General features: G+C 31.4%; 1 protein-coding gene across 8 annotated transcripts in view; it reads right to left on the bottom strand.

Moving 5' to 3' along the window:
- Window positions 1-14,483, bottom strand: part of CD36 (CD36 molecule) — a 132,693-nt gene that overhangs the window by 15,794 nt on the left and 102,416 nt on the right. For all 8 annotated transcript variants that reach the window (XM_052000707.1, XM_052000706.1, XM_052000709.1 and 5 more), the window contains 5 exons: window positions 13,455-13,634; window positions 12,717-12,808; window positions 8,781-8,827; window positions 5,322-5,391; window positions 1,971-2,158 (listed from right to left, as the gene is read on the bottom strand). In XM_052000707.1, coding sequence (XP_051856667.1) covers window positions 1,971-2,158; window positions 5,322-5,391; window positions 8,781-8,827; window positions 12,717-12,808; window positions 13,455-13,634 — 577 coding nt within the window. The remainder of the gene's footprint in view (window positions 1-1,970; window positions 2,159-5,321; window positions 5,392-8,780; window positions 8,828-12,716; window positions 12,809-13,454; window positions 13,635-14,483) is intronic.

Raw genomic sequence — 14,483 nt, 5'->3', positions numbered from 1 at the left:
TGGATAAATTCATAGATCTGGTCAAATAAAGGAAAGGTCTTATACAAGATGGGAACTGATGATAAACAAGTTGATCTTCATATTTCAGTGGATCCACACTCTCATCTCTGTAGATATTCTCTTCCAAGGGCATTTGGAAAGTACAATGATCTATCTATGCTGTTTCATTCTTTCCCTGATTTTCAATGGAAAAACGTTGTTTTAAGGTCACTTGGAGATAGGATTAGGAAGTTGGGCAACACTTCAGTTATCCCTTCTTCCCCTATTCGATTTTTCATTAACCATTTTTAGCATTTTTTACTAGATAGATGCAATAATGTATTAATTCAAGGGAGTGGCTCTCCAATCACACACATTTAGTCCAGAAAAAATGTTATTCATCAATTTTCCTTTTTTCTATATGCTATTAGGTTGATATCTTCCTGTGGAAGTGGATCTCATAAGCATTTTAGGAATTGATATAATTGATGCAATGAAATCTATATTTTCCATTTAAACTGTCCATCTTTCAATGTAAATTACAACAATGTAAACTTAAGCTGAGAATGTTTATCCTACTTTGACACTTTGCTTGACATCATATTCAGATTTTCAATGAAGAGTTATTTCAATAGCTATGGTTTTGAAAGAATTTTGTATATGGAAAAGAGATATTATTAGAAGAGAGAGAGCCTTGAGAACATTTGCTTGTCAAATTTTTTAAAAATAAAAATATCCTACTAATACATATAATATTTTAAGATTTACAAAATATTTTACAAGCATTACCTTATTCTCACAACATTCCTGGGAATATTTCATTTTATGATGAGGAAATTGAAGCAGACAGATGTCTGTTTCACAATATGAAAAAGGATTTGAGGCCAGATTTCAGCTCAGATCTTGTAACTCCTAGACCGGGGCTATATTCCCTATGAAATCTATCTGCCTCTGTCGTAAATTTTTTTCAGTCATGTCTGACTTTTTTGTGACCCCTGGCAAAGATACTGGAATCATTTGTTATTTGCCTCTGCAGGTCATTTTATAGATGAGGAAACTGAGGCGAATAGGGTTAACTACCTGCCCAGGCTGGATTAAAACTAAATATTCTTGACTCCAGGCCCAGAACTCTTCCACTGAGTCACTGAGCTACTCCTTTAACATCAATAATATAATGAAATGTATTCTTTCAGGCCAATGTTGGATTCTGATGACCTGGTCAGCTATAGGAAATCCCCATTTCCTTCTTATTTTCAATCAAGAATATCAGTTTACAAAAGTCGACTATCATGTTATCATTCTCATGATAATTTTATTGAAGTAAGAAAGTAAGAAAATTAGTCACTATGCAATTAAAAATAGTAAGTCTGAGGTATTTTATTACATCATTTGACATTTTCCCCTTTTACAGACATTTTGAAAATTTATCTCTCAATGCTCTAAATCACATCATTTTCCTAAATTTTCTAATTAATTTTATTTTTTTCCCCAAAGTCCTGGTTATTTTCTTATTTAGTACTCTAGGGAAAGAGATCTCATTATTCAAATATGATAAACTGCAATACTCTCAAAAATGAAGCTAATTTTAAAAATAGTCTTAAGTCTAAATGATCCATGGGACTATAGTTTAAAAAATGAATAGAGTGGGAGAAGCAGGAGAAAAAGATAAAGAAATAGCTCAAATGGAAAAGGCAACCCAGGAAGAACAAGACATTATTGAAAGAGTTACTTTCATTTTACTCTCATCCTAAAAGGGACATCAAGTAAGCAGACAACCATTTACCTAAGAGTAACTACTCATTTTCATAGAATTTAGGAATCAAATTTTACTTGTAGAAATTTGCCTTCAAACAAATATTATAAGTACTATTCTCTGTATATTTTAAATCATTTTATCCCATTAAATTTTGGAAATTTTAGATATTCTGAGAACAAGAAAGTAAATTCTGGATAAATAGTGCTATTGATTTATAACAGTATATTTCACTCACTGCCTTTGCAACTGCTAATGTCTAGAACACCAGCTGATGTGCAGTTCTTTGAGATAATTCTTTCCGTGCAAAAGCAATCATTATCTGGATTTACAACAGGAGATGCAAATGCCTTAGATGGAAGGATAAATCGGTAGACCGGAATCCCTTTCAGATTGATCTCAGTTTCAAATTCAGCATAGATTGACCTAAAAGTAGAAAACATATTGCTTTGTTCCAGACACATTTGAAATTCACTTTGCCGTATTCTTATATTTCTTCATACCCTTGACCCTTGATTAAGGTAATAAAATTCTCTTGTGAAATTTTTAAGCTTTGCCTTACCAGTGATGATAAAATGTAGTTACGAAATGTTACAACTTTACTAAGACCGAGAACCTGAAAATGAACTATTTTGTTGTTGTTGTTGATGTTGTTGTTGTTCTTATCAAATAAGAGAGGACATTTCAAAATTCTGGATTAGATTCTGGTAGGAATTTTTATACTTTTGTCTATATAATTAGCACATTATTTTAATGCATATGTTCAGGACAAAAGCTGTTTAGGGGAAAGTGCTGATTTAAAAAAAAAAAAAAAAAGCAATAAAAAATCTGTACTATAATGCCAGCAAACAGTTTAGCAGAGCTCCTTAGCATTTATGAAAAACCCTCTGAGGTACCTTAAAAAGCATGTTTTTGGACAGTTAGTATTGGATTTAAAATAATAATAATAATAATGATAGGTTAAGAAAAGAGAAAGTAATTTTCTTTTAAACTGTCAGCAGATAAACATTCCTACTTCTGAAATCAACATAATCTACCTTAAATTCCTTTAGCTCTCTCCCTTCAGCAGAATATTTTTTACATATTTTCTTATCTACAGGGAAGAATGTATCCTCTGTCAGTGTTATTACCTCACCCTCAATAACAGATTCCATCTACAGAACTAGATTCTAACAATTCTTCTCTCATGCCTTAGTCAATTTCTCCTTCTTCATAGTCTCTTTCCCCTCCACTTACAAATATGCTTATGTTTTCCTCATCCTAAAAAACTTGCCTTTATTTTTCTGCTTTCATTGCCAACATTTCTTGAGAACATTATTCTATGTTCATCACCATTACTTTACACTTAGTCCTTTAATATCTAGCTTCCAACCCTATCACTAAAGTGAAATTGTGTTCCCAAAGGTCAATAATCTCTTGTTAGTTTTGTTAGTGCCTTTCCTCCTCTACTTTTCAGAGGTATTTGACCCTGCTAATCAAGCTCTTCTTGTTGATAAGTTCCTATCTTGTTTCCATGGTGCTGCATGATACCAAGTTTCCATCTGCCTCCCTTACTACTTTATTGTTTCATTTGCTCATTTCTTTCTTCTTTTTACCCCTAATACAGACCTGAGGCTTTTTTTTTTTTTTTTTTTTTTTTTTTTTTTTTTTTTGCTTATTCCTGTCTCTCTACCCTTCTTCTTTATATAGTATTCCTTTGGAAATTTCATCTGTTCTCATTTACTCCTAATATCACTTTGTTCAGGTGATTTCCAATCCTCATCTTTCTCAACAGTATGATTTCTAACTACCCATTGGCTACTCTCTAGATCTATACCCAGAAAAACATGCCCCTAGGGAGAAGGGGCATTCTTTATGACATTTCATGTAAATTTGTCTTTTGTGTGTGTTTTAAATGCCAATACAATGGCAGAGACACTGCTTCTCACAAACTTGGATAGATTTCTAAACTATCTCTCTGCCTCCAATCCCACATCTATTCCCAATATATTTTTGTACTATTTACAAGTTGATCTTCTCATTCAAACATCACCCCACTCTATAAGAAAGTTTAATTGTATCCTATTGACTAATAATTTTGATTAATCTTTTTTCTTTAGCATTCAGAGCTTTCCTTTGGTTCCAGATTCCTTTAATCTTGTCATATAAAACATCATTTAATGCATTAACCAGCTGTTATGATTATGGTTAAGTTATCCTTGGCTTCTCTTTAAATATTCATGCTTTATTGTATTTTGCCAAAAGTATAATATTGTCCCATTCTCCACTCCTAAAATATCTATCCAATGAAATCATATATATATATATATATATATATACTCTTGGTTGGTACCTGTCCCTCATGACTGGCATTAACTCCCTTATCACCTGCATCCACTTTTTACAATCCTTAGTTTCTTAGAGGCTAAGCTCATAATTCCTTCTATGTGAAGTCTTTCCAAAATATTTCCCAAATTATCTTGCATACATTTTCTATGGAATTTGAATGTACAAACATATGTACATGTTATCCTTCATTGACTAGGATGTAAGCTGCTTTAGGACAAGGATCATCTTTTTCATTTTCCTCCCCCTCTATAGCTAGTCCCTAACAGGTACCTAACAAATGTTTTATAATTCAGAAAATTGCTCCTCTATCTTTTTTTCCCCCTGAGGTAATTGCCCAAGGTGACACATCTAGAAAGTGTTAATAAGTGTCTGAGATTAAATTTGAACTGAAGTCCTCCTGACTCCAGGGCTAGTGCTTTATCCACTGTACCACCTAACTAACCCTCTTTTTTTATTTTTTTAAGAAATGAATTGCTGGGTACCTAGTTTGAGATGGGGAAGGAGATGTGATTCTATATTTGAAAATTATAGTGATGTGAAAACAAAAGTTATCAATGAATGTTTAAAGAATAGATATGTCTTTAAATTTTTCAAGATCTAATTTTCATGTTTTTTCTTCCATGAATTTTCCCAATTCTCTAAACAAGTGAACAAATTTGCCCAGATGTCTATAAAGCTTTCCATCTCTCTTTGTTCTAATTTGTATTGTAGTCATACACATATGGGTCTTACTTCTCCTACTTCAATGTAAGCTCTTTGGGGACATGGATGTCTTATCTATGAATTTTCTATAGTGCCTTCCACAGTGATAATCTATATCATAAATGCTCATCATATCTTAATAGAAGATACAAAGGAGACAACAACATTCTGAATTTCATAAACCTGGAAATGCATTGATCAAAGGGAGGAATGGAAAAGCAACAGTGACCTTGTTTCAAGTGATCCAAAAATTAATCTTTTGTGTCCTTTGAGATTAAATACACACTGCTGACTTCTCTTTCAAACAGTCAAGCAAAATCTCTAAAATTCTAAGCCAAATAACATTTATTGATTTATTAGAAACTAAGCACTATAGGAAATTAAAAAAATAGCACAGAATCCATAACAACAAACTGCTTGCATCAATCTAGCAGAAAAGTATAATTATAATATGTTTCTTTAAATGTGACCTGTTAATACTTTAACTTTATATCAATTATCTGGGGGGAAATTGATTGTAATTTTGAAATGAAATTCAAAGTAATTATCTCAGTCTTACCTGCAAATATCAGAGGAAAAGAACCTCAATATCCTGGTCTTTTCCACAAAAGGAGGAAATGAGGCTGCATCTGTTTTTAAAACAATAGAAAGATAAAATGGAAAACTCATCAGATTTTTTTCTGGGTGTAATATTATGTCCAGGCTAGAAAAAATCCTGTTACAGACAAAACCTAAATTCATGTGTTTTCCATGTGTGAATCAATTTTATCTCCTAATAAAATGAAATGAAGAATTTTTAAAATACATGGAAAAATCATGATATTATCATAAAAAGTAAAAACTAGCTATTTGTGGTTGTTTACAAAAAGGAAAAAAAAACATAGAGAATTTGTTTTAGTTATTGGCTCATTGAATAAGCATTTTGGCTGCCTCAGGTTTTACCCTAGAAGCTACTACACATTATTGTTTGCTAGAAGCTATTAAATGATTTTCAGAACGAGGTATTAAAACCCTCACTAAATATAAATTTTCTATTGAAGATTTGAGAAATTTCATGAGAAAAGGGAAAAAAAACACACAAAAACCTCCCAAAAACAAGAGGAGTCTATATATTCACTCCTAAGCAGTAACTTAGATATTTATTGACAACTTACCATATCCAAGGCACTGTTTATAAAGTGGATACCCATACTTACATATGTACGAACTCATATAAAATTATACACAGCATAGGAGAATCTATTCATTATTTTTGATCCAAGAAATCAGTCTTCCACTTAATATAATGCTATCCACCAAGACTGCACACCATTTAATAGCCATGATTAAAGAAACATTGACCATTCGACTTGATCTTTCCTCTCTCTCTCCCTTTCCTATCTTCACTCCAGTGTCTAGGTTTGGAAAATATTAAAGTAAATGATTCTTTGGCACAATAGGAAACAATTAGAAATGCTTTGTGATTTGTACTTTTTCTGGACACTTTAGGGAATAGAGTTATATAATGGCCTTCTCAATAACTATGCATAATTAGTAAAAAAACAAATTTCACTGTTATGCTATAGGAAGAATTGTACACTAAGGAAACATCTCTAAAAAGATTTCATTTTACTTTCCCATTATATTATTTAAACTCATTGAAGAGGATAAGGGTAAATGTCTTCAGTGCAAGAATGGCTGCTGAAAACTTGTTTTCCTAGATTTGGGTCCCCTAAGTGTTGTTACTAAGAAAATATCCTTCAGGGATTTAGCCTTGGTCCTCTGTTCTGGCCCCATTTATCTCTACATCTTTCTCGTGTTATCCTTATATTTTTCTCTTAAATATTTTTTTTCTAGTAGGGATATTTGTAAATTATTCCCCCTTGCCTTTTCTAGTACTTCTGTCAGTCCATGTTTAATAAAGTCAAAGTGCCCCTCAACATGGAAAAAAAAAATGTATCTTGATTTGTTTTATTTTGTTTTGTTTCTCCTTTAGGAAAAAAAGAAAAAAAATGCTATGCTATTTAAAGGTAATGCAGGATACTTTCTATTTTTATGTTTGAAGAAATATAATTTTAAATACTTCTAGTCAGTCACACTGGGCCACTGCAAATTTCATTTACCATGACAACTTGAACCAAAACTCAGAATGTTTATTGGTATTTATTGTAATAGCATGCCTACAGATGTACTATAAGGACTAGATTGAGATATTCATTCATTAGGAGGATGTGAATAAGTGAAACAAGGAAAACTAGCAAAAGAAACCAGAATCATTATTCAGAAAGTCAAAAACTTCTGAAAACCAGGAATTGAAATTGTTGCTGTCTACAAAGCAGAGAAAACCCAAGTGTTTTGAGGAAGTAATATTATAAAACTCAGCACTTCCGAATTCTAATTGAGTTAAAAAGATTTCATTGTTCTAAGGAACTCCTAACAATACAGGTTGACACCTTCACTGAAGTTTTTAAATCAAAAAGTTGCAAGAAATGATGTGTTCTGGGACTTAAAGTTGGATCTTTCTGGCTCCAAGGCCACCTCTCTATCATGCTGCCTTTGCTTAGAAATTGGATAATTTTGGTCTTTCTTTGCTCTTATATCTTATACTTTACTATGACTACAAGATTATAGGATGAGGTTTATAACTGAAAGAAATTCCAAAGCCTTTCATTTGAAAGAAACAAACCCTAAAGCTCAGGATAGGGAAGTTTATCGAATTAAGCAACAGAGGCAAACTCTGAACCCAGTATTGTTGACTACAGAGTGAATATAATTCATACTGAACCCTGATAACTCCCTCATTATGAATAAATCTTGGATATTAATTTCTTTAGCAATAGTGCCCCCTAATTTTCCTAGAACTGAAAATTTTTTTCTAGTTCCTATTGCCTTATACAATTATGTTACTTCCAGTTTTCAACTCACACTTTGTTACTAATTATCTGACTTCCCTGTTGATGGAGGAGTTGAAGATAGTTTTGAATGTCCAATTTTAATATCTCTCTTATTGGATTAAAATTGGAAATATATTTCTTTACATTTTTACTCATTTTCTTTCCCATGTATCCTCTTTTATCATTTCATTCATTTTTCCTTGATTTCAAAATTCAGGTAGAAACATGCTTACCTTTCAATAATTATCATAATTTCTAGTTTTTCAAGCTCATATTATTGTTTCTTAAGTTTTTGCAAAAGATATGAACAGAAAACTGGAAACTGAGTGGATGCCCATCAGTTGGAGAATGGCTGAATAAATTGTGCCATATGAATATTATGGAATATTATTGTTCTATAAGAAATGATCAGCTGGATGATTTCAGAAAGGCTTGGAGAGACTTACATGAACTGATGCTGAGTGAAATGAGCAGAATCAGAAGATCATTATATACTTCAACAACAATACTATATGATGATCAATTCTGATGGCCCTCTTCAACAATGAGATGAACCAAATCAGTTTTAATAGAGCAGTAAGGAACTGAACTAGCTACACCCAGCGAAAGAACTCTGGGAGATGACTATGAACCATTACATTGAATTCCCAATCCCTCTATTTTTGTCCACCTGCATTTTTTATTTTCTTCAGAGCCTAATTGTACACTATTTCAAAGTCCAATTCTTTTTGTTTAGCAAAATAATTGTTTGGACATATATATATCATATTTAACTTATTCTTTAACATATTTAACATATTTATTTGACATATTGGTCAACCTGCCATCTGGGGTAAGGGGTGGGGGGAAAAAGGGGAAAAGTTAGAACAAAAAGTTTTGCAATTGTCAATGCTGAAAAATTACCCATGCATATATCTTGTAAATAAAAAGCTATAATAAAAAAAGAAAGAGATATGAACAGAAATTAGTCATCTACTCTAACACTTCAACATTCTATATTATTGTTACTAGAGGATTTCCCCACTTTTTTTTTGAAAGATTCAGGTAAACCTGTGTGTTCATATAGGTTTGAGCCTTTGCATGCCATCACTGGATGGCCAAAATATTAAAATAGTAAAATTCTTGCATTGGATATTCATCCTTACCTGTGCCATTGATCATGTCACAGTAACCTGGCCAATATGAAAGATTCCTAGAACAGAAGATATTCTGATGAGTTGACATACTTAACTTGTGTGTATTTCTTTTGTAAAAATATTTCATACTCAGTAGGGAGATCTGTGGGTGGCAGGCTACAGAATTTTAACTGGTTAGAACATATAATACTTAGAATAAGCAGGCAGATTTGTGAAATGGTTGTTACTTGCATTTTCAATTACAGTTGAAAACATGAGTAAAAAGATGTGAAAGTAAACTGAATCTGTTATAAATCAAAGTAAAAAAAAAAATTAGACAAGCTAAGTTTTTTAAAGTGAAGCTACAAAGTACATACTTTCTATTATTTCTTTTTTTTTTTTTAACCTCATAGTAAAGCTATAAGGACACATTTTCTACTGTTTCTTTTTTTTTTTTTAACCACTATTCTAACTGGGATGTTTTGCAGGTAAAACAGAGAATTATTTTGTACCTATATAAAATAAAAGGACATTCACAATACAGAGACTTTATTTGAACATGTATGCAGTGCTTTATGTATTACATATCCACTTTTGTTTCCTTTGATCAGATCTACTAATTCTACTGATAGAGAGAAAATTTTCTCTATCAGTGAAGATAAGATACCACTTTTGAAGTTAAAGTCTTAGATAGCTATCTAAAAACTAAAAACATAAAGGGAATCAGGACTTGAACCCAGAACAGTTCTCTATCACATAACATTGCTCTTTTTTCCTATATTTCTTTAATTTTCCTAACATTGAATATAAGATTCATAAATGGAAGAAATCTCAGAGACTTGAGATTTCCCATTTGTTTAATGCAATCCTTTTTTTTTTTTTTTTTTTTTGGTAAATGAGGAAACTGAGGCCTAGGGAAGTCAATGGACTTATCCAGTGATAACAGAGCTCATATTATCTTATTTCTCTGATATATTAACACCTTAAGTAAGACTAATATCAATGTATTTAGCAACAATTGATCACTTGATAAGCACTGTCAAATATGAAAGCATATATCTGAAAAAATTCTTTTTCAATGATGACAAACTCACATTGAATAGACAAAAGTTTGGTCCTACTTTTGTTATATTGTTTTAGTCTGTTCACCCTTGTATAAGTCACTTATTTGATCAAAATTTTCCTGACTCCATGATGTTTAAAACAATATTTTCCACCTTACTCAGATTGATGAATTAAATTAATTTTAATATCTGAAATTGAAAATATATCCTTATTTTTAAAAGGAGTCCAAATATTTTCTCATTTCTGGATATTATTTCACTTTACTTTCAAAATTCCTCCACAAATTATTTGCTATTTATTGGATAAAATCTATGAGGTTATTTCCGCATGATGAACACAGTGCAAAGGACTCTCTGCCTTGGATGGTTTCCATCAGTAGATAACCTGACTACTAAAATAGTGATTTAAGGGATGAGGGAAGAAGATGGATTTAGATTGGTGGTTACTTACACATGCTAAATTATTTTCTTACTCATTTTTTGTTCCATATTTTATTTTCAGAAACAAATTTTCTAACTATCTATAATGATCTATTAGGCAGGGGCAAATTGTTTAGGGGGGACAGTTAAGTAGCTCAGTGGATAGAATGCTGGGTCTGGCAACAGAAAGACCAGTTCAAATTCAACCTCAGATGCTTTCTAGCTGTGTGACCCTGGGCAAATAATTTAACACTGTTTGCCTCAGTTTCCTCATCTATAAAATTAGCTAGAGAAGGGATAGGCAAACCTATAGTATCTTTTGAAGAAACCTCCAAATGGGATCATGAAGACTCAAATGTGACTGAAACAAATGAACAACAAGAAGTTGCAAGGAAAATTTTCATCTCACTGAATCTAATCTTATGTCACTGTAACTTCTTCTTCTTCTTCTTGTTTTTTTTTTTTTTTTATGTGTGTAGTTTTTCCATGTGTAAGCATATGTCTAATTTCTCTTCCATGTCAAGATCTTTCTAATAAGTGAATATGCCCATTTTATGTTCCCTGCTTCCCCTAATTTTTATATTTTCTAGTCTTAACAAATCATTACATGAAAACTTGGGAGTCTTCACAAGGATGCTTCCTTATTGGTTAATATCCTTTCTGATGTAACCCAAATTTCCAGTGAAATCAGGAGCATTTGACCTGAGACTCTGCTAACTATTTGAACGAGTGTTATGATTCTTAATGCTTTTGTGAAGGATAGAGTTAGTTGGCAAAAGAGCTAAGAGAAGGAGAGACTTTTTTTATGTTACTGACAAATGGGGAGAGAAAGAAAAAGGCTCATGTGGCCACACAGTGGAGATCAGCTCCTCATTACTACCCTGATTTCTACCTTGCCTCCATAAAGACTGGATAATTTTTCTTTGACTGAAATTAGGCTCTTTTTTAAATGAGTGTGATTTCTGCTTTCATTTGAATAGCTCATTCATAGTTGTGTTTTTGATGGTATATTCTAATCTCTAGTATTTTTCCTGTTTTGTTTGCAATCTGCTTAAATAAATCAATTAACTACTATTTCTGAAGGTCTTTGTTTGAACACTCATTTGGTAAAAAAGGCATCTGACATGCAGATAAAAGGTTTAGGTGTCTTTTTCCTTAAGAGGAAGTAAGCAAATAGTAAAATTCTATTCTGGTATTTCTTCTTCTCTCAGAGGAGAAGAAAGAGGTCATCTTTGTAGTTCATTTTTATGTCACTTTCAAGAAAACAATTAAAATATCCCTTCCAGAGATAGAGGCAAGATTCTAGACATAGGTAACACTGTCTCCCCTGAACTTTTCAACACATTCTTTATATTTACTTATACAACTTAAGTACACATAAATGTGATATCCAAAACTGAACATGATATTCCATTTGTGGTCTGACCGGGTCAAAGTACAGCAAGACAATAATCTTCTGCATACTGAGCCCTATATTCCTCTTAATTTGGACTAAACTCAAAGTAGGGTTTATTTTTTGTTGTTGTTTGGTTTGCTTATCATGATACATTACTGATGCATATAAGCTTTCAGTACATTAAATACCTCTCTCCCAGATTTTTCTTATATGAACTTAAAACAACAAAAATAGGGTTTTATATATATATATATGTATATATATATGTATGAATTAAAACATTTAGCTAATAGAGTAGAAAATATGGAACAATTAAGTGACCAATTTCTTTCTTAGAGTTATATTTTTTTAGCTAAATATGAGATAAGAAAAGAGAGCTGTGTTTTCTACCTCCAAAGTTAAGTTAAAATATATAGAGAGAGATTACAAATGTGCTTATAATTCCTAACCCCTTTTCATACTAATTCTATTTTTGTTCTGTCAAAAGAAGATATTGCCTTATTAATATAGAAATATTAGGTCACTTTCTCATAATTGAGCTTTATAAACTTTACATATTCTTTTTGGGCACATCTTGGGCAATAGGAAGAATAGCATTTCATCCATTTTCTCTTAAATACAGAGAAGAGGATCACTTGATCGGCAAATCTAACCTGTCAATCATATTTGGTTGTACAAATCCAGAGTGGAAGAATAACCTTAAGAGGTTTCTCAGTGGTAGTATTCTATTTAAAAAAAAAAAAAAACATGATAATTCACTCAATCATGTTTAATCACATTCAAGTTGACTTTAATGCCAACAGATACATGCTAATTTTTTTATGGTTACCTCAACAAAGTTTAAATCAATTCACTAGCTTTTTTATGTAAAATAAAATTAGCTATTCCATTCAATTTGTCTTATTTACTTGGCTATTGTGATAAAATAATAACAAAACAATCAGGTTCAACCCCAAAATTAAGTATGTATTTAGAAAAAAATAATTAGCTTTAAAACTTCCCAACTTAAAACAGCTCTCAAAATGTTTTAGATACACACAAGTAAAAATAACAAGAAAAAAATGAAATCAATGAAAAACTACATACTTTTTATCTTTATAAGTGTCAATTATGGCAACTTTGCTTATGTCATCTTTTCCACTGAAAACTTTGTAAACTCCATCTACTGTATTGTTGTACTGCAAAAAACAAAACAAAACAAAAAAAAAAAAAGACAGAAGAGATAATCTGTTTCTGCAATGAGTCATTTTTAAAGTGTATAATGATAGGGAATAATTTCAATTATAATAGTAACTTTTAGTTCGATATTCAATTTAAGATTCAAGGTCCATGGGCTATTTAATTTAAATATACATTCTAACAACCTTGAATAAACTAAGATTTGAAAATTAAATAATGTTTTTTAGTTTGGAAAGCAAACTAGTTGTTTACTAGTATAATGAAAAAAGGAGGAAATAGAAAAAAACTGTCAAGGAGGCTGTACACAATAAAAATTAATAGGGTAGTATTTGAATTAACAGTTGAAATGAAATAATAGAGAAAAATGACCAAATTATAATCAAGATGGTTTCAATACATGATAATGACTATATTCATTGCTAAAGCAAGAGGTTTACTTGAAAATACCAGCATAACTTTGATCATTTTCCTGGTTTTGTGTCCATTTTCATTATTTTAACAATACATTTTTTTTCTAAGAGGTCTTAAAATATTTATGGTATTAGTTCTTTTAATAATATAAAATTACAAATCAAAAAGAAAATATCTATCAGCTTTCTTTACCCATCCAAAAGGCATAATAAACTCTGAATATTCGTTACTTACAGGATAGAAGACACCAACTGTGGTATCAATAGGGTAGGGAACCAAACTTAGGAATGGATCAGTATAGCCCCACAATAGTTCTTTCAAGGTTCTGACTTGGAACATAGAAGATTTGGATTTTTTGATAAATGAGTTTAATACCATCTGGACAAAAGAATTTGGATATAGAATGGGTGCAGCCTGTAAAAAAAAAAAAATCAACAAAGCATGTTACAATAAACTTTAATGGAACTGGCAGCCTTTGTTTAAGATTACTACCAAATCTTGCCAAGATCAAAATATCTCAATTGCTAAATCCACTGAAACCACTGCTGTTTGAATAAACATAACTAACAAGAAATTTTAACTGCAGTTATTATCATTGTTTAATCCAGTCAGTACTATTCAATGCTTTTATAATCCAGCTGGTGATGACTGATCTGGGATCTGGTGATATGCATTCCCCCAAATGATCATAAAAACAACAATAACAATGACAAACAAAATCAACAGTTTGATTTGGAAATAAGAGAAAGGAAATTGAATTCATTTTCTGCTACTTCCTACTTATATAGCTTTATGTAGGAATCATTATCCTCTTTAGGCATCAGTTTCTTTATTTGTAAAATGAGACAGTTCTTCATCATCTGTGATTCCATGCATTGATATTTATGATAAAACTCAACTAAGCAACCAAGTTAAGATAATTTTGATATTTGATTAGATATTGATATTGCCTATGCTGCATTTTCTTGAAAGGAATTCCAGCACGTTATCACACAAAGAGTTAAATAATATTTTGTAACTCACAGAAACATCAGAATTATTCTTATATAATTAAGACATTGGGGAAGGGGGGGGAGGGAGTAACTTCTACCCTACATAGAAATAACTTTTGAATCAAGAGAAATATCTGCAGATAACACTCATCTTATCAAAACTTTTGGGAAAGAACATGACTTACTTTTTTTTTTTCAAAAGTGGAAAGAGCTATCTTGTAAGAGAAAGAATTAGATTTATTGTTTGTCCAGAAAAGAAGACTAAAATTAA

Source organism: Antechinus flavipes, chromosome 5, assembly GCF_016432865.1.
Source record: "Antechinus flavipes isolate AdamAnt ecotype Samford, QLD, Australia chromosome 5, AdamAnt_v2, whole genome shotgun sequence".
Lineage (NCBI taxonomy): Eukaryota > Metazoa > Chordata > Mammalia > Dasyuromorphia > Dasyuridae > Antechinus > Antechinus flavipes.
This window is presented reverse-complemented; position numbering and strand designations above follow the sequence as displayed.